Raw genomic sequence first — 23,710 nt, 5'->3', positions numbered from 1 at the left:
CTTTGCGTCAGAGAAATAAATGACATTTTAAAATATATTCAAATAGAAAAAAAAGTTCTTTTAATTTGTAATAATATTTTGCAATATTACTGTTTTTACTGTATTTTCAATTAAATAAATGCAGCCTTGGTGAGCATAAGAGACTTCTTTCAAAAACATTTAAAAAAAAAAATGTAATTTTCCAAACCTTTGACAGGTATTGTATATTCTTTGTCTAATAGAGTATTCTTGATACATTATATCATTCGGTTCCCTTTAATAAAAGTGAAATGTGTTAGAAAAACAAAAAATTAAAATATGTGACAAGGGCATCAGCTGAAAGCCATTCTATATCATTGTTATAATTTATTATTAGATTAATAGCAGTAATTCTTTAAAATTCTGTATTTACAAAACCCACAACAAAGCATGCCATTTAAAAGAAAATAATATATTACAATGCTTATAGTTTTCCTCAAAAAGTTCATTCTTTTCAGCAATTGTGCCATGTACATCATAGCCCCATCCTGTACATTGAATGATACATTAACTTGTCATACAGTGAGTGAGAGTGATTTTTCCATTTCACATCTGAACTAAAATGGGAGTTGGGGGAAACTACATGGTAGTCTAAGTGTTTCACCAGGCTTCATTTGGTTTAAGTCCACAGCACCCACGCTGATTTAGAGATCTCAGGCAGTAAGCAGACCTATGGGTCTGAGAAGTAGAGGAAGTGGGTTTGTAAACTGGTGCGCTCTCCAGCACTCCGGCTCTGGTGGCGTACGTCTACTGACCCAGCAGTTTGAAATGTCCTATGATCTTTCATAATCCCATACCAACAGAGTATGTATCAGCATTGTATTATGTTGTCTGGGGTCCACCGTAACATCTTGTACTGGGCTAGCCCACACCAGAATAAGCATTCGTTCCTACCGAACAGAAGAGGTAATGAAACGACACTCAAAAAACTGTAAACGGAAGAATTACTGTTGCAAATCGAATCAATTTCCATTGCACCCAGAGCAAGAAGGGATGGCAGTTTGCTCAAGAGGTCGCAACATAGGTAAAAAAGCCAATTTGTAGTATCACCATCATAAACCGCATGCTATCAGACAACACAAGTACTCATCACTTCATTCTAAAACTGCCGCCTGCTTTGTTTTCCTGGGTAAGGCCAGTTTACATGTATAATCCGAGCTATACCGAATACTCATGAGTCACTTTTTCATTCAACAAGGAGAAAGCTATTAACATCTACAGGATGCATTAAAATGGCTACTCGAGTGCTTTCCTCAACATCTTTAAGACAAAACAAGATGCTAACACAACTGACAACCCCTAAATGGTAAACATGAGAATGTGCTGACATGAAGACAAGTACCTCCAGGAAAATCGAAGAGATTGCCTCCCACCAAGGCCTGACAAAGCATTGTAAGGGTTAAAATGGCATGTACCTTAGTGGCTGTACCTTTTGAAGGCCCTACTGGAGCCTCAGCTGCACATTGAGGGGCAGTTGAATCATATTGCTGGTGCAAAAAAGCAAATCAAGGTTTATGAACCCAAGATTTGATCAGAGTGAAATTGTTTCTCCAAATTTTCATCCCAACTTCTCCTCAAGTCCAGGGCAGTGAAACACCTCTACGGGTGGACGAATGTGCAGTTGCCATACTGTACATCCAAACGAAGGAATAGCTTTGATCGGCCACCTTGAAATACGCACATGACGCATGGTGTGAGAATCGGTTAATCAGGAAGCAAGCTTTACGAGGGGTAAGTATAAACATACTTGTCATAGCCAGTAGTTAAATATGTTGCTATTGACCAATCATTTCCCAGCTATATCTATTTAATTTGATTACTAGTGGACAGCATCGAAAGTATGGTCAAGCCACTGATGTGGTTTGAGTAGCAGTGTCAAGTGGACTATGATTATACATGCATGATTCCTGATCAAAACATGCCACCATGCAAGTCATTTCTATGCATTGAACGAGCACAATTAATTATTTATTTACCAGGAACTCGGTCTGAGTAAGTCCCTTTCAGCCCAAGTCAAAACCCTGATAATCCCCAACCCAATATCGATGTGAAAGCCCATGTATAAAATGTCTTTTTTTTTTTCTTCCTGTAAGTATAACAAAGAGATGATGACGAGATGAATGACATGGGCTGAACTTTTCCCCCTAATTTTTGTGGGTCAAATAAGGTGAGATATTCATCACAACAACTGAAAACCCTTGCATATTGTTCTGTTTTGTTTTGTTTTTTTTTGTTGTTTTTTTCTGCGGACACTCCACATGATTGAGTTAACATCATTATTACTGGTTCTCTTATGGTTAAAATACAACGTCCCAGAATCCTCCAGGGATGAGCGGGAGGTTTCCGTCGGATTTCGGCAGTGTAGTGTTTGAAAGGGATGTCCGTAGAGGAGGAATGCTGAACTCCACGCATGGTGGTGCAAAGGAATCCATATAATGAGTTTGCTTTGTACTGCTTCGTCCTTTGGCAGGTGGTCCCTATCGAAGATGTCTGCCATAGGTCATTATTTTGTTTCTCCTTGTAAGTGCCTTTTGGCTGCAGTTGGAACAGTAAAATCTTGGTCACTGAGCACAAATGTAAGACAGTAAGCTCATAGGTTTGTTTGGTCATCATTAAATCTGTAAAAACCAAGCTGCTTCCCTCTTGCACTGGTGCCTTTGTTGTCTGTAAACAACCTTTTTCTCCAAAGATTTCTTTGTTTTTTGTTGCAAATGATTTTCTATACATTTGTTGGAATAGATAGTTTCAGTCTTGACTCGGGAGTTCGTCTCCATCGTTCCTAACACTTAGATTCCTTGACATCTTTTTGGTTTTTGCCCTTTTTGCCCTTGCTGTCACTCTCCTCCAACTTCTCCTTCTCAGGTTTGGTCACGCTGTCGTAGGACGGCAGCGAGGCAGTAGAAGGCGTGCTCTCTTTCTTTTCCTGATTGGTCCCGCCATTCTCCAGCCTGCTGCTGCTGAGCAAGCGCTTGCAGATGAAGCCTCTCCGAATAAGATGGGCACGGTAAGCACGCTGGATGACTGAGGCAGACATATGCTCCTGCTTGCGCCGCAGAGTGGTGGTGATGGGCTCAAAAGACACTTTGGAAGGATTGGCAGCAATGAATCGCTCCTCCATCTGTTGCCGCATCATGTCCAGGTCGCCGCTATCGCCCAGCACGCGTTTGGTGAAGGCAAACAAGATGTCTAGGCAGTGAATGCGGTCGCCGCTCACCATGGGCAGGTCCATGGCAATCAGCTCTATAGTGTTGGGCTTGGGAACGCGCAGCGGGTGCTCCAGAGTGTCAGCGAAGTCACCCAGCTTGGCAAAGGTGATGAACTGGGAAGCAGTGGGGTCAAACTTTTCCCAGATCTCGTAGAAGGACTCAAAGTCGTCCTCACAAAGTGGGTCAGCGCTCTCCTCCGTGGCGACGCTGAAGTTCTCCAGAATGATGGCGATGTACATGTTTACCACGATGAGAAATGAGACAATGATGTACATGACGAAGAAGAAGATGCCCACCGAAGGGTTTCCACAGTTACCTTTCACCGTAGTACCTGGATTCTCCTTGTTCGGATCGCAATCTGGTGGGTAATTGAGAATGGGAGCGAGAAGGCCGTCCCATCCCGCTGAGGTGGTAATCATGAACAGGCAAATCATACTATTCCCAAATGTTTCAAAGTTATACATGTCATCTATGCCAGCCTCCCGCTTCACATAGGCAAAGTTTGACATGCCGAAGATAGAAAAGATGAACATGACCAAGAACAGCAGAAGGCCGATATTGAACAGGGCCGGCAGTGACATCATCAGGGCAAACAGTAAAGTCCGAATGCCCTTTGCTCCTTTGATCAGACGCAAGATACGTCCAATTCGAGCCAGACGGATTACCCTGAACAACGTCGGTGACACAAAGTACTTTTCAATCAGGTCAGCCAGGAACATACCTGTGGTTTGGGTGATAAGAAACAAGGAGAAGAAGAGGACGAAATGAGCCAAAAATAAAGCACTGTATTTCAAAGCGTAAATGAAAAAGTCTATGAAACGCCGTTCACTTACCCACGATAGAGAGAATGACCACGACACAGTCAAAGATGTTCCAGCCGTTGGTGAAGTAATAATGACGCAGTGCAAAGAGCTTCAGGACAAATTCAGAGGTGAAGGCCACAATGAAGATGAAGTTGACCCAGTACAAAATGTTTTCGGTCTCTGGTGACTGATCGTCTGTCTCAACCATCATGGTGACCATGTTCAAACAGATAAGGATCATGATGGAAATATCAAAGACCTGCTGTGTCACAAAGTCAAACACCATCCCCTGGAGCTTGTTCTAAAGAAGAGGGGACAAAAATAGCACAAATTAGAGAATAGGACTCTATTTGTGTCAAGTCAGTAGGCAAAGTCTCACTTGTCAACAGTGATGTACCTGGGGTCTGGGTATGGGTTTCTGAGGTTTCTTTGAGCCAAGCTTTTTCATAGCATTGTAGTACTTCTTCTGTTCCTCAGTCATGAATATATCCTGACCTCCAAAGTATAGTCATAAACAATATTTGGTTAAAATCTACTCAGAAGTCAAAAGTTACTGTGAAAACCGCTCTTCAGAATGAGCAAATTGTTTAAAGTGAAGGTAAAAAGTAGACACTTATCTTTTTCTTTTGCTGGTTGAAGTTATCGATGATGACACCAATGAAGAGGTTGAGGGTGAAGAAAGAGCCGAATATAATAAAGATGACAAAATAGATGTACATGTAGATGTTGTCTTCATACTTTGGTTGGTCTTCCACCTGAGGAGAGAAAGATATTTTAAACCGGTACTTTGACTCAGGTGGCAGTTAAGATTGCTCAAACATCTCACCTTTCGCGAATCGACTGCTGCGTACATGATGTCCATCCATCCTTTAAAGGTTGCCTTAGAGGTAGAAAGGGAAAGTTAATATCAGTGTTATATCAACACTAACATATTTCTTTAGCCAGTGTACCATCTAACAAGAGACTAAAAACACTCATGTAGACTTACCACTTGCAGTAGAGCTAAGTAACCAGCGCCCACATTGTCAAAGTTGATTTTGACGTTCTTCCAGCGCACCTCAGTGAAGTTCTGGTTCATCAATTCTAGGCACTCTGTTTTGTTGTTGACCGTATCGGGATCGAAGTACGCCTTTTCGGTCTCATTGTAGCAGTAGTAGTACTTCCCCGCAAACATGTTGACGCCCATGATACTGAAAATCAGCCAAAAGATGAGGCAAACCAGCAACACATTCATAATGGAAGGGATGGCACCCACCAAGGCGTTGACTACCACCTAGAGCAGAGTAGGACAGACAAGGCGGTATAGTGTAAGAGACCGGAAATGGCTCAGAATCCACAGAAACACATTCAAACACACTCACATTTGTGGCTGCATATTTGGATGGCACAACAAAAAAAGAATGCCACTATGAAAATTGCTCACATGTTCAAATATTAACAAATTATATACTATTTTTGATTCATGTTTCAGTCACATGGCCATCCAAGAAAACTGCTTTAAGCTCATTGTCTGAACGGTATGTTTTTTTAAGTTCTTGCTATAATTCTTTGCTCAACTTGTTTTTTTGTTGTTGTCGTCTCACACAGGCAACAAACTTGTGCTCAGGGATCTAAGCTAAAACGAAGGCCAATACACACCTTGTTTTGTTCTGAAAAAGGGACAATGTTGCATTTTTTTCTTGGTTCGGTTTGCTTTCACAAGGCAACATTTCAAAGCGTACCAAAATTTGTTTATGCAAATCATGTTATGCAAGTAAAACTGTACTCTTATTGGTCAGAGTTTCCTATGCATCATCCATCAAGATGATTGACAAGTTCGCTCCATGAGCTTATTGTGGCTTTATTTGTAACTGTCGAGACACACGCAAACACTATACGAATGTCGCCATCATTCCAGCTGTTAAATTATATACTACACTCGTATTATTGCTGTGGTAAATTCAAACGCGCTCTCTCTGGATCTCCCAGCACTGTCTAGCAGGCTGTGTCGAGACGCATACAAACACTATACGAATGTTATAATGCAGCAGAGCGGGAATCAAGGCTTCATCTGGACAGCATTTTCCCACAAAGAAGCGTGATTACACAATATTTTAAGATGAAGAGGTACTCTTTGGTTTCAGCTGCAGTAACTAATGTGCTTACTCACAGAATCAAACACAGGTGCATTTTATATAACATTTCCCGTTATGAATTATGATATCGTTTGGTTCATTGGTCCGTTGGGTCAGATTGCTTTCAAATCTCAAGCGAATCGCCTCAAGAGTTCGTTTGCAATCGGGCTGAGACCACCTCATTCAGGCGATCTCAGACTGATTGTTTCGGTGCGGATCCGAGCGCAATTGCCATCACATATGCCTAAACAAACCAAACCAATGGAGAAAATGCACCAGGTTCCGAAACAAATGCTTATAAGTCTTACAGCCGACTTTGGCTGCAAGCAGGTTTTCATTATGTTTGCAAGGTGTTCAGCCTTGTTATACCAAAAGATAACTTTTCTGCCTATTCATTCCCAAGGTCATTTTTTAAAAAGTATGAAAGATGCCGTCACCTTGCATTATGTAAGGCTGCAGACAGGCATCAACATACTCTGTGACAAAACCGGCAACCAAAGATTATTCATTTGTATTCCTGCACATATATTAAAGTCTCTTTTGGTTTTCAACACCAGTTCTTCTAAGATGTCTGCAGTGCGGTGGGCTATTGCTTGCTGACTACACTGTGTTCCAAATTATTATGCAAGTGACATATCAGTAAGATTTCAGTACAATAAACATTCAGATTTTAGTTTTTCTAAGAAAATGTATGTTTGTTTAGCCTGGGTGCCAGCCCAAACCCCGCCCCCAACATTTTTTGGACGGGAAGTTCGGTCTGGACTCGATCCATTGTGGAGTAATTATGCTCGGCTCCCAGAAGGCCGAGCCAATCAAATTGCCAGGGCGGGCTTTAATCGATGATGGACAGGCTATCTGCGGTTACGTAACCACCCACGTCATCAAAGAGCGCTTGGGTTGAATTGGTTTTCACCAACGATGACTGCAGCTGGAGAAGTAAGATGTTTAGATTCCGCTATCACGTCTGTAATAAAAGAAATCGACAGCGCATTAATTTTAAAAGACGAACAAAGAACCGCAATCAAGGCATTTGTCGATGGGAAAGATGTGTTTGCCGTCCTTCCAACGGGATTCGGCAAAAGTTTAAGTACAAGTTCAACATACGTCACTTACTGCGTTGCTCTGATTGGTTGTAGGTCTATCCAACTGAGTGCAGAGTTTTTTTTTTTTTACTGGTTCGGTTAAGACACGCCCCATAATTCAAGTGCAATGGAGCAGTATCAGACTCACATTCTGCCTAGAATATGAGTATGACGAAGTCAGGCTAATGTTTGTTTATTTATCTATGTCTTTTTAGATAACTGGTATCAATCTCAGACAAAATAATTTGCTGGGTCTATGGAAACTCTACTTAGAGGTTGTTCCACATTATTAAGCAAGTCTTTCTGAAGATGAAAAGCATGAAATGGTGCAATGTTGTGCAAAAGGCATGAAAACAACTAATATTGTGTGAAACTGAATGGAGATTATCAAACTATCATAAGATTTGTGAGTGATTTAAAGCACAGCAGAACTCAGTCAGATAAAGGCTTATTAAGCAAAGTTCCTGTCAAAAAAATTAATTGTATTAAAAGGACAGCTATAAAAAAAAAAAGCCAGTGTTGAGCAGCAAACAGGTATTTGAAGCTGCTGGTGTTTCTGGAGTCTCAAGAAGCTCTCCATTATTAGTTGTTTTCATGCCTTTTGCACAACATTGCACCATTTCATGCTTTTCATCTTCAGAAAGATCTTTCTTCCTCTCCATATTGCATGAGTACTGTGACTTGCTTAATAATGTGGAACAACCTCTAAGTAGGGTTTCCATAGACCCGGCAAATTATTTTGTCTGAGATCGATACCAGTTATCTAAAAAGACATAGATGAATAAACAAACAAACATTTTCTTAGAAAAAAACTAAAATCTGAATGTTTATTCTACTGAAATCTTACTGATATGTCACTTGCATAATAATTTGGAACGCAGTGTATAGACTGGTTGAGATGTCTCAACACAGTGCACGTTTAGTTCATGAATATTAATTCAAAAGCAAGTTATTAAGTCTCTTTAGGGTTATTATAAAGAGTCAAGAAATTAACTTGTCAATCAGTTTGTAATTTGGTGGAATTTAGCATATACATAAGCATGGTTTGACATTCTGTTTTTCTTGGGTGGCCTTACGACACTGGTAATACTATTCTTTGCATATACTAGTTTCAAAAAGTAAGTACTAGTTTCAAGAAATCTTTTGAATCCCAAAAATAAGTGATTCTCTTTTCTGGTCCTGAACTACCCCAGCACTGCACAACATGGATAGACGCGTCCAAAATTACATACTGTATTTGATGAAGAACTTACAGAATGTACTTTTTTTTAAGCAGTCGAGAAGTAAGTATGCAGGTGTGTTGTACGAGTACAATCTTGACACACTACATCCACCATGCTCGCACTGTTATGTGACCTATGAGGCCACTGTAGAGGATGCACAATTCAGATTCTCTGTGGAAACAGCAGGTTATTTTAATATTTTTTCTCCTTTACGAATGTAATTTATGCATATTGAGACCTAAAGTACTGTGAGGTGCTGGGGTCTTCCAGGACCATGGCCCTAAATAGTAGCCTTCTGATTTAGCAGTATATTTATAAAAATGAATGCAACACCTTCCATACAAATATGCCACACAGACTCACACAACGACTTCTACATACCCAAAGCAAACATTTGCACCTTTAAAACTACAACCCACCACCCAACTACTTTAACGTAGCCATGGCAAGCTTGAGAAACATAAAACATTTTACATCAACCCATCCTCCCCGCAACCCCATTTGCCTCCACGTCCCTCCCCTCCCCCACTGTCCCAGTCAGGACACTGTCCATCAGTGATTAGCGATGAGCAGAGCGTGCCAGGAGACGCTCACTAACTGTGTTAGGCAGCCGAGCCGCAGCTCTCAGGCAGGCAGCTGAGCATGCAGATCTCTCACATACTGAAAAGTGGAGCCATATTCCCCCCTTAAACACACAGAGAGGCACAAAGGACGGCAGGATTCTCTCAGCAAGTGCAGGGGACCAGTCTGATTTTAGCTTTATGCTTTAGTTTATGCTTTTGAGTGCTGATTTGTTTTACATATTCAAAATGTAAAAGTACAGGAAATACAGGACAAGTAATAAGAATTTGGAGTGCTTAAGATTAAAGGAAAAGACCCCCAGGAAAAAGCACTTGTCAGGAGAATTACTGTCCATCTTTCAATAGAGACTACATGTTCAAATGTCACATAGACATAAAATATCTTTGTGAGAATCGACACAGATATTAAAAGTGAGGGAAAATGGCTTTCAAAAGTGCATAATGTGCATTGGCAATTGAACAGGACATGCGTGTTACATGACATCTTTGTGCAATCTCAAGAACCGTTAAAATCAATAAATAAATGGACAGGAGAGGCAGCAGTATGGAGAGATTTCTGCCGTTTCAAAGCTGGCTGGGGTTTGATAAATGTTTTGTAATTGAATACGGTAAATCGATTTCCAGTTAATTTAAAACATACATCAAACAAGAATTATTTCCTATACTGGGTTGTTGTATCAGGCCAGAGAATTGGCTATTAAACATGGCAAACACTCCAGTCTAAGTGGGGGTTTTTCTCTCCAAAGTTGTGTCTCTTTGTCAAATCATTTATTAATTTTTAACTTTTTTTTGCTAATTTCAAACAAAACAGCATATCAGTTGATGAACATTGAAATCAATTATTCACTAGGGTAAGAACTCATTGTTCTCTCTGTACTTTGACTAATATGTTACTACATGTTACATAAAATTGATTTCACACACCCTCATGAATCCAATTATAGGTACATAAACAGAACAATCTATGAAAACCATTTTGATTCACCCAAAAATGACAGTCTAATCTAAGTACAATACTAAAAGTATTAAGAGATAGAAGACAGAAAGACAGAAACAAAATAACTACAAAAAACTATAAAATAAAACGGCATAAAATACTATAACAGTGCTCCAGATTAAAATAAAAATGATTAGGGAGCCACTGGCTCTTAAAATAAAACATTTAGGAGCCAAATGTCTTTGACTACGCTAACCGATGATTAAAAATAAAGTAAAATATTGAAATGTTTTTTTTGTTTGTTTTGTCTTTAATTATATAAGAAACAGTTCCTGATTCATTTCAAATTGGATTGAAAAATGAATTGGGTTCAGCGAGGGAACTTACTGCCTGAATGATACCCTGACTGAGCAAGTCTGATTCAAACGACTAAATTTGTTTCATGAATCTTAAACATTAAAAAGAACCGTCTAACATGATCTAACATGATTATAACATGATTATATCTGACAAAACCGCATATGGACGCAAACACAATGGTCACTAGATTTTTTTTGTCGCATTTGCAACCATTTTAGTTGCAGTCTGGAGCCCTGTTAGTAGATTTATATACATGAGGGCAAACATAACATCAAATACAGCTTTAATTTTGATAACTGAGAAACCTTGTCTATCATTTTTGGGTTCTGGTATACCTTTAGTCATTACAGCAGTGTGAGATTGCAGAATCTCTTTATGCTTCACACTGTTTGTAAGTAAACACTAACACAAACCTCTCACTTGCTATTTGTTCCATAGTCTCGCACATTTCCTAAGCTTCTGTGTTAGCTGCTTATAAAACCACTGACTAGTAATTATTATAAATGTCTAAACTAAATCAAATCTAAAAGACATCACTCCACATTGCTAAAGGCTTCAAATGGAAACCAGCTGGAAAATACAGAGAGATACAGAAGCTTAGCAAATATCTCCCCTCTCAGACCCAGGGTTTTTCTTTTTACAGTCCCATGTGCAGATCCTAGACAAGCAAAGAGGGGTGAGGTGAGCCTCCAGCGGCTTGGCTCCTCACCGCTGCTCTGGGCTGGGCAGCGCGGGGCCAGATGGGCTGAAGTGAACAGTGTGAAATGAAGGGAGGGAGGGAGGGAAGGAGGACGCTGCACGGTGCTGCAGATGAGGGGCAGGGAGAAGGTGAGGAGAGGGTACAGAAGCTCAGGGCAACCAGTCCACAGGTAAGAGAAGAAAGACTGAAAGTGACAACAACCAGGTGCAACTGTTCACAACCATCAAAGGGGTTAGGTACCTATCTTTGCCAAATTTGTTAAGATGACGACTATGGATGACCTGTATGTGTTGAAACATTCGGCACTGCCAGGTGGTTATTGTTTCTGGTTAAACGGTCACTCTGATGTATTCTTGCACTTTGACTAAAGTAAATAAAGCATTTTTTCACCATGACCAATTGACTCTTTGCTAAGCCCCGCCTTCTTGCTATATGTGACCCTGGACCACAAAACCAGTCATAAGGAGAATTTTTTTAAATTGAGATTTATACATCATCTGAAGTTGAATAAATAAGCTTTCCATTAATATATGGTTTGTTAGGAGATACAACTATTTGAAAATCTGGAATCTGAGGGTGCAAAAAAAACAAAAAAAACAAATCAAAATATTGAGAAAAGAAATGCATATCCACTCACAAAAATAATTTTTTGATATATTTACAGTAGGAAATTTACAAAATATCTTCATGATCTTTACATAATATCCTAATGATTTTTGGCATAATTTTAACCCATACAATGTATTGTTGGCTATTGCTACAAATACACCCATGTGACTTGTGTGTACTTTTGTGGTCCAAGGTCACATATGCCACATCAGGATTTGGCTCTTTTATAGTTTGTCAATGGCGGATCTGTGTTTAAATAGTTTTAACACTAGCATTCCAAAAGTGTGAGGTCGATAATTGTTTTTTAGAGACGTTTCTTATGCTCACCAAGGTGCATTTATCTAGACAAAAATACCTTTTTTTATTTTAATAAATTTTAAAATTATGGTAAAACATAGCTGCCAAGGATAAACCAAAGAAGATACACATTAAGCATTTTTTCTAATCGTTAAATCAATCTTTAGAAGTGCATGATGTGTATGCTTAGTGAAAGGTCAATTATATTAAATGTGCTCTAAATCCTTAGTGTACGAGAGTATCTAGTATGCTGCAGTACTAGTGAAGCGGGGACCTCAGTGGTAAAGTGTTCTGTGCTGCTGGTTGTTCTCTGAGAGACAGGGTCAGTGTAACAGAGGAGAAATGGAAGGAAGGGGGCTCTCCATCAAAAGCAGAAGTTGAGAGGTCAGGCTAAATGAACAGCCAATTGCAGATCAAATGCTGTGTGAAATGAGAAGGGATTTGAATGGTGTTGTGTTTGGTTTGTAAATCATTTTTTCATGCTATTTTTTTTCCTCCAGGGCCAATTTGAAATATTATTTGTAATGAGGCAGCTTTGATCAATTTGAGAATTACATAAGTTAACTAGTTATCAATCATACACCCAATTTCAGTTAGATGCTTTTCACATCATATTTTTCACAGTTATCTCAGCTGCGTCATGACTGGATCATTAATGTGGTACAGAAGAGGTGTGCATGAAAAGGATGGGTCCTTTTCATTGGCGGCTGTCTTTAAAAAAAAAATCCCCCGGTATGGTTTTGGTGGTCCTTGTCGTTCGCTTTTTTTTTTTTTCTCGATCAGTTCTAGCATGCTGTAACTGCTGAATGGGCATGCAGAGAGATCAGCTCTATAGCTTTGTATCTTACCCTCATCCCTTCAAAACGTGACAATGCTCTGAGGGGTCTCAGGGCCCTTAGTGTCCTGAGTGATTTAATGGGCCCTAGATCGGAGTAGCCCAGCGCATTAGCTATAAGGCTGACTATAGACACCTACACAGAAACAGAGAAGCAAAAAAGGATCCATACTGTTAGACGGGAGAAAGCTCTTGAGGGAAGAGATGGCCTCTAGAGCTGCTGGAACGTTGGTTTACACACATACACAACAGTTCGGATGGGTATATACATATATAACACTGCATTTATACATGTATATATCCCCAAGAAGGAGAGAGAGAGATATATAAAGACTCATGTTTAGTATTGGTTACAGGTACAGATAGGGGTTTAGAGGCAGAGGATAAACCCAGGATTTTGCGCTCTATTAGTTTTGGGAGGTCACCAACCCTTGTGAGCTTCCTTACACCTGTGGAGAAACGTATGATTGAAAGAAAGAGACAGAGAGAGAAGCATAAGACTCCAACACAAGAAGACAGAGAAGCGCAAAACACATGGCTGATGAAGTACGTTAGGAGACCTTGGGGACGTGGGGGTTGAGAAGATAGAGGTGACCCCTGCAGATGCATTAAAATAAAAACAACCCAACATACTGCAAGAACCTTACCCTTGCCCTTCTAACATTGTCTCTCCATGTGGCTCTTGGCTGAGGCATTTAATCCCATTTAATTTAAGACAGACAAACTAATGGAACCTGTGAGAAAGAATACAGGTAAACATGTACATGTATGCCAAATTGCAAGTTACATTGATTTTACAGTTTAAAGAGCATCACATTGACACAGTAAAGTGACAGCAGAGGGGGAGATCAGGGGGTCGCAGATAGTAAATGGACATTAGACAGCACTGAAAGGACAAAAATCACTCTGCGGGAACTCAAGCCCTGGTGAATCTCAAAATGCCATCCATTGTGGAAAGGTAAACACCCTCCATGCTAGCAGGATGGATAAAACGAATGTGAACGCAAAGGGCAGAAAGGTCATATCGGTCAAAATGGCTCTCCAGAGAACCGTATTGATTATTTTGCATGCGTCAAAGGTGTCAATGAAAAGGATTGGTGCAAACAAGAACGTCACAAAAGCTTGTAATTGTTCAGAACCAAAAATGTTGATGGATAGGCAGTGGCATTGGGACACCAGGCTTGAGCACCCCTTTGAAAAGGAATACAAACAGACCTTCACACCTCCAACCAACCACTGACGAAGACTTGGTAAAAACACAGCAAAAGTCCACAACATCGAAAGCTAACCAACTCACAGAGGGGATTCTATTAAAGGTGAAAGCTTTATTCTCAATGGCACGACGATATCATGTTCCTTCACTGAAGAAACCATGCTAGCTGTCATTTTAGAAACCACAAGCCAAGAACTGACAGTCTTCAATAGGTTTGACCCACAAGGGCACCGTATGCATCAATAATCTCTGCACACAAAAAATATCCGTGGTTAAATTCTCCTGAAAAAAAAAAATTGTATTGATTTGAGGTCATAAATTAAAATGAACTACATTTTTGTTTCACTTACTGTATTTAAAAAAAAAAAAAGTTTTTCTCAAGAGTTTCTCGTTTTATACTATACATTGTATCTTCACAAAATCAGTCCTTTACAGGAGATTCTGTGCAATAAAGCTTTCTCCTTCATCTACAGATCATGTGATCTTTGGGGGTAATTGTCACCTTTAGCCTCAGTCGGAACCCACAAGCGCCCCTTTATGGAGGGCCCCGGGGCCCCCTGAACCGGCTGAGATGGCCCCTCAGTGTAAGCTTTCTTCATCTGCCAGCACTCTCGCTCTGCAAGGCAAGGTCAATGAGATGTGTGGCTGTGACCAAATGAAGACAGGAAAAAAAAAAAAATGTCAACTGAAACTGAATAGATTCAAAACATAATCAAAAATGGCTGATGTTTGTCACTCATACCATTATGTGATCAATGCTTTGGCTATTAAGTGAATTTTCCCCAGATTAAATTAAGTTAATAAAGAATTATATAAAGATAATATAAATATATATATATTTGGAATTTGGATTATAACTCACACACTCCCTTAACACACACACACAAACTAGAAATATGAGCAGTCAAATAATAAGCTGTATGGTTGATGGCACAGATATATAGTATGACACAGACTATAGGAAATAATGGCACATATACAGTATATAAATATACATAAACACACAAACACATGCTAGATATGATGCCGGCCCCTTGTGAAAGCCCCCTGAGCATCACACCCATAAAAGCAAAAGCAAAGAACAGTGGAGGAACAGAGCATAGACTAGTCAGGAGGACAACTCACCGTCTGCTGCATGTCCTCAACATCAACACATCTCAGCACTACCTCAAGGAAGGGAAGAGCAGGTGTGAGTGGGGAAGGGAGGAATGAACTTTTGATCCATCTATGGGATATGGAGTTCTTCCCAACTAGCACAAGTGTTAGTCCAGCACCCCGGGAATAGTCACGGAGGACTATAGCTCCCATCAGCCTCGATTAGGGCTGAGGTATAGGGGTTTTTGGACAGAGGGTGGGTATGGACTGTAGTAAGAGCAAACTCACAAACTTGAGGGGGGGTTTTTTTAGCAGTGGGATGACTCGGTCAATTGCTGGATGGTCAGATTGTGTGTTATGCTGCATTCCATTTTAAGTCAGATGTGGGATTTTCTTACTTAATCTTAAGACTTCAGAACAAAAAAGCATTGCACTGCCACAGTGCTCAGAAGATGTGCAAGACATACAGTATCAAGATCCATTAATGCATTTGTTAGATGTTTTTATTAAAAGGAATTTCCATTTTATTAGTTAATGCATTTCCTGTGAATCAAACCCATTACCCTGATGTTACTAATGTCATTCTCTGTTCTCTTGAACTACAGGAACACAACACCGCCCATTCAGTTTGTCACGATTCCACTATCGCTGAATACAATGCAAAGTCAACAAAATCAGCGATCCTGCATAATTCATCATTAACACTCACAAAAAATATCTACAATTGTGATTTCCCTAATTTAATTAAAGTTGTAATGCATTATTTTCATGAGGATAGAGATGTCACGCACATGATGTCAGTGGTTTGTGAAGCAGTGAAAGCTAACTTGTGACCTGCCATCTCACATAAGTTCCAAGGACCGGGTGAAGCGATTAAGAAACATGGATGAATGACCAAATGAAAAGTATGCTTGTTAGTACTAAACAGAGTTATTAAAGGTGCCATCGAACGTTTTTTACAAGATGTAATATAAGTCTAAGGTGTCCCCTGAATGTGTCTGTGAAGTTTCAGCTCAAAATACCCCATAGATTTTTTTTAATTAATTTTTTTAACTGCCTATTTTGGGGCATCATTAAATATGAGCCGATTTATGCTGCGCGGCCCCTTTAATTCTTGTGCTCTCCGCCCTCTTGCCTTAAACAGTGCATAAACAAAGTTTACACAGCTAATATAACCCTCAAATGGATCTTTACAAAGTGTTCGTCATGCATGCTGCATGTATGCGTCGGATTATGTGAGTATTGTATTTATTTGGATGTTTACATTTGATTCTGAATGAATTTGAGGCTGTGATCTGTGGCTAACGGGCTAATGCTACACTGTTGGAGATATTTATAAAGAATGAAGTTGTGTTTATGAATTATACAGACTGCAAGAGTTTAAAAATGAAAATAGCGACGGCTCTTGTCTCCATGAATACAGTAAGAAACTATGGTAACTTTAACCACATTTAACAGTACATTATTAACATGCTAACGAAACATTTAGAAAGACAATTTACAAATATCACTAAAAATATCATGTAATCATGGATCATGTCAGTTATTATCACTCCATCTGCCATTTTTCGCTATTGTTCTTGCTTGCTTACCTAGTCTGATGATTCGGCTGTGCTGCTCCAGACGTTACTGGCTGCCCTTGTGTAATGCCTTTCATAATGTTGGGAACATGTGCTGGCATATGCAAATATTGGGGGCGTACACCCCGACTGTTAAGTAACAGTCGGTGTTATGTTGAGATTCGCCTGTTCTTCGGAGGTCTTTTAAACAAATGAGATTTATATAAGAAGGAGGAAACAATGGAGTTTGAGACTCACTGTATGTCATTTCCATGTACTGAACTCTTGTTATTTGACTATGCCAAGATAAATTCAATTTTTAATTCTAGGGCACCTTTAAAAGCGCGGTATACCGCGAAAGAGAATTTAATTCGGCACATACTGACCGATGTAAGACTAGCTGTGCATTTCTGTGCGCTTGCTGCCTGTCAGCATGCGGGTACAAAATTGTGTTCTCTTTCTAGGCTTATTGCACTTGAACAGTCAGATTACACACATAATTACGTCAAAATGTCCATCTTAGTGGTTGTGTCTTAAAGGTAGGGTAGGCAGTTTTTTTTAATAAACACTTTGTTATTCTGGTTGAAACTCTCTTCAAATCTTAATAGCAATCAGTAATAGAAGTTGTCTAAATATATACAAAAAAAAAAAAATTTACATATATCTTCTATGGAAGTCTAAGGACCAAAAAATGTTCATCCAATCATTGCATTCGGTTATGCGTTTCTCTGGCAACACTATCAAAGCCAAAATGAATCAGTTGGTACAAAACTGAGCTCTGTAAGTTGTTTACGTTCATTATTATTGTAAAATGATGTGCTTTGAGATATGAGGTAATTTAACAGCGTCTCTCGTGACACTTTGCAGAATCTGCTCTGGCGCTCATGTGTTTTGAAGGAGGTGTGGCTTTGAAGAGCGCTCCGAAGGGAGGGTGGGATGTTTCCGAAATTGCCTACACTAACTTTAAGTGAACAAACAGTTTGGAAAGCATGTCAGTTTTGGATTTGTGCATTATTGTGGCCTGGTTTCACAGACAGAGCTTAGATTAAACCAGGATTAGACCTTAGTTCAATTAGGACAGTTAAGAAGCTTGTTTAAACGTGCTTTAAAAAAATGCATTACTGGTGTGCATCTTGAGACAAAACAATGGGAGTGACATATTTTAAGATATGTCAGTGCAAGTTACTGTACTTTCAGTTAAAACAGCTCAAACATGCATTTTATTCTGGGACTAGGCTTAAGCCTTGTCTGTGAAACCGGGGGTGTAAGTCTTAAATTGACACCTAATTTGCCCGCTGCTGTCTTGAGTCGTTAATGTTAAACAGCAACAACAGGGAAAAAACACTGTTTATACGTATATGCATCATTATGTTGTATTTATTTGTACTATTGTCATTTGTTTCTTTGTTCTTATTTTAGTCCTGGGTGTTTACTTGAGTGTTATATTAGGCATTTTTTGTGGTTTTCTTATAAGATTTTGGTCATATTGCCCACACTGATCATGTTATTAAAGCTAGATAGTACACTGTTAGACTAGCCTAGCTAGCTAATAACCAAACAATTTTGGAAAAATTATATTATTATTATTGTCCTAGCAGGAAATTCCGACTTTCTGAGTTGGAATGGAATGCAGCATCAGCTATAATTTAGGGACCAGGCTGTGTGTATAAATAAGTATGCAAATAAATTAATTTTATATTTAATTCTTTGTTAATGACTAAATTTCTCTTTATATAGTGCTAAACAACAGATCTTTTCTATGCTTCTGGAAAGATTTCAGGTGGACAAAAACGGTTGGCAAATGGAATTTCACTTCTGATCACATTTAAGGACATATAAAAATAATATAAAAAACACCAGATAGACTGTGTTTGCATCTAAAAATATCCACAGCAGCTCATTAAACAGTATTACAGTAGGTGTACGAGTTCTGCTAAAACTTGGTTAGTTCAGGAACAAGGTCAGAACACACATACAATCAATTTGTATCTTGACATCGTCACTGCAATTGTAACATGTCCTCCACATATCATGAGAAAAGCACATCCACATCACATTCCTCTGAATCCCTTAGTATGGAGTCCAAGTGTGAGCATTTTAGTCACTTAAACTGCTTAAAATGTTTCCATCAAATACTTTGATTCATAATGTAGATCTACATTAACATCAGTCATTTGTTATATAAAATATCCTGTGTTTATGGAAGAACTGATTCCACTCATAACTTATAACGGACTCTAAAATGCATGTTACACTTGGTGAGTCTCCCACAATAAGGGCAGGGCAGAAAATGAAACCAGTCAGAGGCCACACATATCTTATTGTTCACACAATATAGACATCATACACATATGTACTAGAATTAAAAACAAGGTTCATTTAGAATGTGAATTGCTTGAATATCACAGATCAATAATCCTTGTTATTGATAGACTGATTCTGGCTAGTTGTTTCCATTCCAACACTTAAATCATACAAGGATGGATATGGCATCTGTCATTTAACACAAGGAACTCACTATTGATTGCATACAAAAGGGGAAAACGAAAAGTACAATTATTTGCACAATAATGGTGATTTTTAAAGCCAGTTTATCATTCTTGATGGCAGATATTCAAGCATCTCAGGGTCACGCAGAAATCTAGCATTTTTGCATGGCTATGCATGGGTGATAGATCTTAAAGAGGTGATGTAATCTTAAGAAATAACACGATTTAGACACAAATAATATATATTACATAATCAGTTATATTCAAGATAAGCACACCATTTTTCTTCTAGCTTCACCCCTGCATAACACCACACAGCTTCACTCTTCATATAAAAGATCATATTTGACTCTTCTCAAAACATTCACATCTTGTTGAAAAATTAACCATCCTGTTTTTTTGTTTACCATGTAAGACATCTGCATAGAAACAAGACAGTGGGCAGATATTTGTCTTTTCATCTCCCCTGCAACACCTTTTTAAACTGACAGCTCAAAGAAAGTACTACACCAGTGTTCAGCTATTTTTAAGCCATCTTTTAAATTTACCTTGCTGTGACTGGCAAATGTTATTGTCAGGTCTATGAATATGCAGAGTTTATACTGTTTGAAATGCCAAAGAATTTATTTTATCAGTTTAAACAAAGCTCCTAAAGTCCCTTTAAGACAAGTCACTCGACGGCCATCTAGGTAACGCCCACTGCAGCTAATTTTGATGTAGGTAAAAGACATACAGCTCCTATCTACTTGAATGGGAAAAGACAGAAAATGTCCAAAGCTGTTTGTCAAAACTGACGTTTTAAAATAGCAAATAAAATCTGATAATTTAATTGTTCATAAAAACTAAAATCATGTAAGCTAAAATAAATAAATAAGTATTTTTCAGGTTGGTTCAGTTAATGTGCATGTGTTGTAGAGAAAAAGAACACTAACATAAAGCAATTGGCTTTTTTAACTGAAAGGTGAGACTTTCATTCCTGCTTTTCTGTGCTAATATGCTGAAATAGCAATTTTCATCAATCTTTAATCGTTAACTTCTACTAGCAGTCAACACTTTCTAAACTAGGTCCGCTTAACACAAAGTGACAACAAATCTCTCCCACGTAAAAAAAACAACAACAAACAAACAATAATAATAATAATAATAAAAAAAACATAAAATCCCTTACATGCTTTTTTTTTATCCAAAGCAGCCATATGGTGTGTCACGTCACACGTCGTGGCCCCACCCCACAGTGACGCCTCATTGCTGCAAAATCTTGCTCAACAGAACTTTACAGTAGAAATGAATATGTTATGTTTGGCACTGCATTTTGCTGTTCAGGTGTGACTCGACTGAACGCTAGGTTTTGCTTTTGGCAGGATAGAACCCATCAACAAGATGCGCATGTCAAGGACATTTATTAAACGAACAACAAACATAGCACAATTGAAGTAGTAGACTTACGTCAACAATGAAGAAGTCCAGCCAGCACCAAGCGTTGGTGAAGTACTTGACAAAACCGTAGGCTACCCACTTTAACAACATCTCCAATATGAAGATGTAGGTAAAGACCTTGTCAGCATATTCCAGAATGACACGAATAGTCTTCCTCTGTTCAATGTACACATCCTCAAAAGCCTGCAGCACACAACATATGGATGCATTATTAATACCACAAGTACTATCAGCTGCTACACTCTAAAAAATGCTGGGTTAAAAACAACCCAAGTTGGGTTGAAAATGGACAAACCCAGCAATTGGGTTGTTTTAACCCAGCGGTAGGGTTAAATGTTTGCCCAACCTGCTGGGTAGTTTTATTTAACTCAACTATTGTTTAAAAATTACTGTATTGCTTAATTAAAATTAACCCAAAGTATGTTGGAAATGAACATTTATTAAAGTTCAATGAATAATTATTAAACAATAAACATTTATTAAATTGCTTATTAATACATTTATATTAATAAACTATTAAACTATTAAATTTATATTAATAAAATATTAAAGCTTATTAATAAACATTCACCTTTTGTCTATTATTGTTGCCTCTAATTGCATCTGGTTTTTAATTTCCCAACTATTTTGGGTTCATTTTAAGCTAGCCATATAGCAATAGGTTTAAATAAAACTACCCAGCAGGTTGGGCAAACATTTAACCCAACCGCTGGGTTAAAACAACCCAATCGCTGGGTTTGTCCATTTTCAACCCAACTTGGGCTGTTTTTAACCCAGCATTTTTTAGAGTGTAACAATACCTGTCAGTGGATTTCATTTCAAATGAAAAACTAAAATATAATGCCTTTAAAATAAGAGAATTGTAATTTAAATAATATATTATTTATAATATGTATAATTATTATTATTATGCACAAGAATATCTGGGAAAACAACTGAACAGAAGGCTACTTCTGTGCAATAATTCAGTTAAAAACATACAGTACAGTCCAAAAGTTTGGAACCACTAAGATTTTTAATGTTTTTAAAAGAAGTTTTGTCTGCTCACCAAGGCTACATTTATTTCATTAAAAATACAGTAAAAAACAGTAATATTGTGAAATATTATTACAATTTAAAATAACTGTTTTCTATTTGAATATATTTCACAAAGTAATTTATTCCTGTGATGGCAAAGCTGAATTTTCAGCATCATTACTCCAGTCTTCAGTGTCACATGATCCTTCAGAAATCATTCTAATATGCTGATCTGCTGCTCAAGAAACATTTAATGTGTACAATTGTACAAAATATTTGTGTACAATATTTTTTTTCAGGATTATTTGATGAATAGAAAGTTCAAAAGAACAGTGTTTATCTGAAATCTAATCTTTTGTAACATTATAAATGTCTTTACTGCCACTTTTGATTGATTTAATGCATCCTTGCTGAATAAAAGTATTCATTTCTTTAATTTCTTTTCAAAAAAATAAAAATAAAAATTCTTACTGACCCCAAACTTTTGAACGGTAGTGTATAATGCTACAGAAGCTTTGTATTTCAGATAAATGCTGTTCTTTTGAACTTTCTATTCATCAAGGAATCCTGAAAAAAAAGTACACAACTGTTTTCAACATTGAAAATAATCATAAATGTTTATTGAGCAGCAAATCAGCATATTAGAATGATTTCTGAAGGATCATGTGGCACTGAAGACTGGAGTAACGATGCTGAAAATTCAGCTTTGCATCAAAAGAATAAATTACTTTGTCAAATATATTTAAATAGTACACAGTTATTTTAAATTGTAATAATATTTCACAATATTACTGTTTTTTACTGTATTTTTAATTAAATAAATGTAGCCTTGGTGAGCAGACGAAACTTCTTTTAAAAACATTAAAAATCTTAGTGGTTCCAAACTTTTGGACTGTACTGTAGGTTAGAGTCAGCTTTCAAAATCCAACTGTATAAGGTAAGGTTGTTGATTCTATTATATTCCTTTTTTGGCAACATTAGCAGTGCTAAAGACAGGAACATTTCCAGTGCCAGAAATAGATCCAATTGAATGAATAGTACAGTCCATTAATCACATCACCCAGCTCTGGCGCCAGGTCTCTACAATGAGACAATGCCTGCTTGAACTACACATTATACAAATCTCACCTGGACATTAATACAATGGTCAGATAGAAATAATCCAAACAGAATCCAGTTTTTATTTTGTTGTCAAGTATAAGAAAAAAAAACTATTTTTTTAATTTTATAGACCATATAATAATTAAATCCCAACTACAGTAAATCATGCAATATTTTGCCATGCACACACTGCAAAGTTTCAGGATAAACTGCATTTAAATGTGGAAGTGAATCCCTTTAATTATCGTTCCATGGGTGTACGGAACATGATTGACACGATTGTCGTAACCATAGCAACGTTTTTGGGATTGTTGTTTGGTCTTGGCTCATAAACCGATCAGGGTTATGTGTGTTATTTAAGTGAGCAGGTGCAGGTTGCGATATTTTAGTCTTGTTTTCAGTATAAAGCATTTAGATTTATTTTGGTTTTTTATGGGCTTGTTCTTACTTGCTGATTTTTTATTTAGCAAGAGTCAAGACTCATACCTATTTCCCTGTGATTTTCTTGCACCGTGAATACAGAAAAGAGACACATCTCTGATGAGCATTTAAATACATCAACTATCTGTTCAGTTTGGTTCCATACACACTAATTTTTGTTAATGCGGTTGTCAATACCTGCACTTTTCGGGAGTTAATTCAAATGTAGAATTGACTAACTTAATTAACTGTCACACTGTAATTTAGTGAACTATGTTTGTAGAGAACAGGATTAAGCACTAAAAGGTGAACTGGCGAACGCTATAGAGTTGGAACTGGTGAATGCGGTTTACAGGTTTCATAGAAAGAGAACGATTGAGCGCGTGTGAGCTGGCTGGCCCTGAGCGGTAAGAATACTGTAATGTTTGCGGACTAAATACCTCAATACGAGAGGCAACGCGAAATGAAAAGAAATGTGAAATAAAACGTCATGTTTTAATGAAAAGTGGCGGAAATAACGGATGATGGGCACAGAATGCTAACAAAACTCTGAGACATTTACAATTCCACACCCACCAAAGGTGTAGCTTGCAAACTCAAAATACATCAGTGAT

The 23,710-nt window shown here is 38.0% G+C and overlaps 1 protein-coding gene across 10 annotated transcripts in view; it reads right to left on the bottom strand.

Annotated features, from left to right (window-relative positions):
* Positions 1-316: 316 nt before the first annotated feature.
* The window catches only part of scn8aa (sodium channel, voltage gated, type VIII, alpha subunit a), a 76,115-nt gene continuing 52,721 nt past the window's right edge, over positions 317-23,710 (bottom strand). For 7 of the 10 annotated variants that reach the window (XM_048177341.1, XM_048177338.1, XM_048177343.1 and 4 more), the window contains 8 exons: positions 20,568-20,741; positions 12,779-12,901; positions 5,016-5,300; positions 4,854-4,907; positions 4,645-4,782; positions 4,425-4,529; positions 4,058-4,328; positions 317-3,945 (listed from right to left, as the gene is read on the bottom strand). In XM_048177341.1, the coding sequence (XP_048033298.1) occupies positions 2,798-3,945; positions 4,058-4,328; positions 4,425-4,529; positions 4,645-4,782; positions 4,854-4,907; positions 5,016-5,300; positions 12,779-12,901; positions 20,568-20,741 (2,298 nt within the window). In that variant the 3' untranslated portion in view covers positions 317-2,797. The remainder of the gene's footprint in view (positions 3,946-4,057; positions 4,329-4,424; positions 4,530-4,644; positions 4,783-4,853; positions 4,908-5,015; positions 5,301-12,778; positions 12,902-20,567; positions 20,742-23,710) is intronic. The other 3 variants (XM_048177346.1, XM_048177344.1, XM_048177345.1) reach the window with 1 other exon arrangement.

Source organism: Megalobrama amblycephala, linkage group LG24 (assembly GCF_018812025.1).
Source record: "Megalobrama amblycephala isolate DHTTF-2021 linkage group LG24, ASM1881202v1, whole genome shotgun sequence".
Classification (NCBI taxonomy): Eukaryota; Metazoa; Chordata; class Actinopteri; order Cypriniformes; family Xenocyprididae; genus Megalobrama; species Megalobrama amblycephala.
This window is presented reverse-complemented; position numbering and strand designations above follow the sequence as displayed.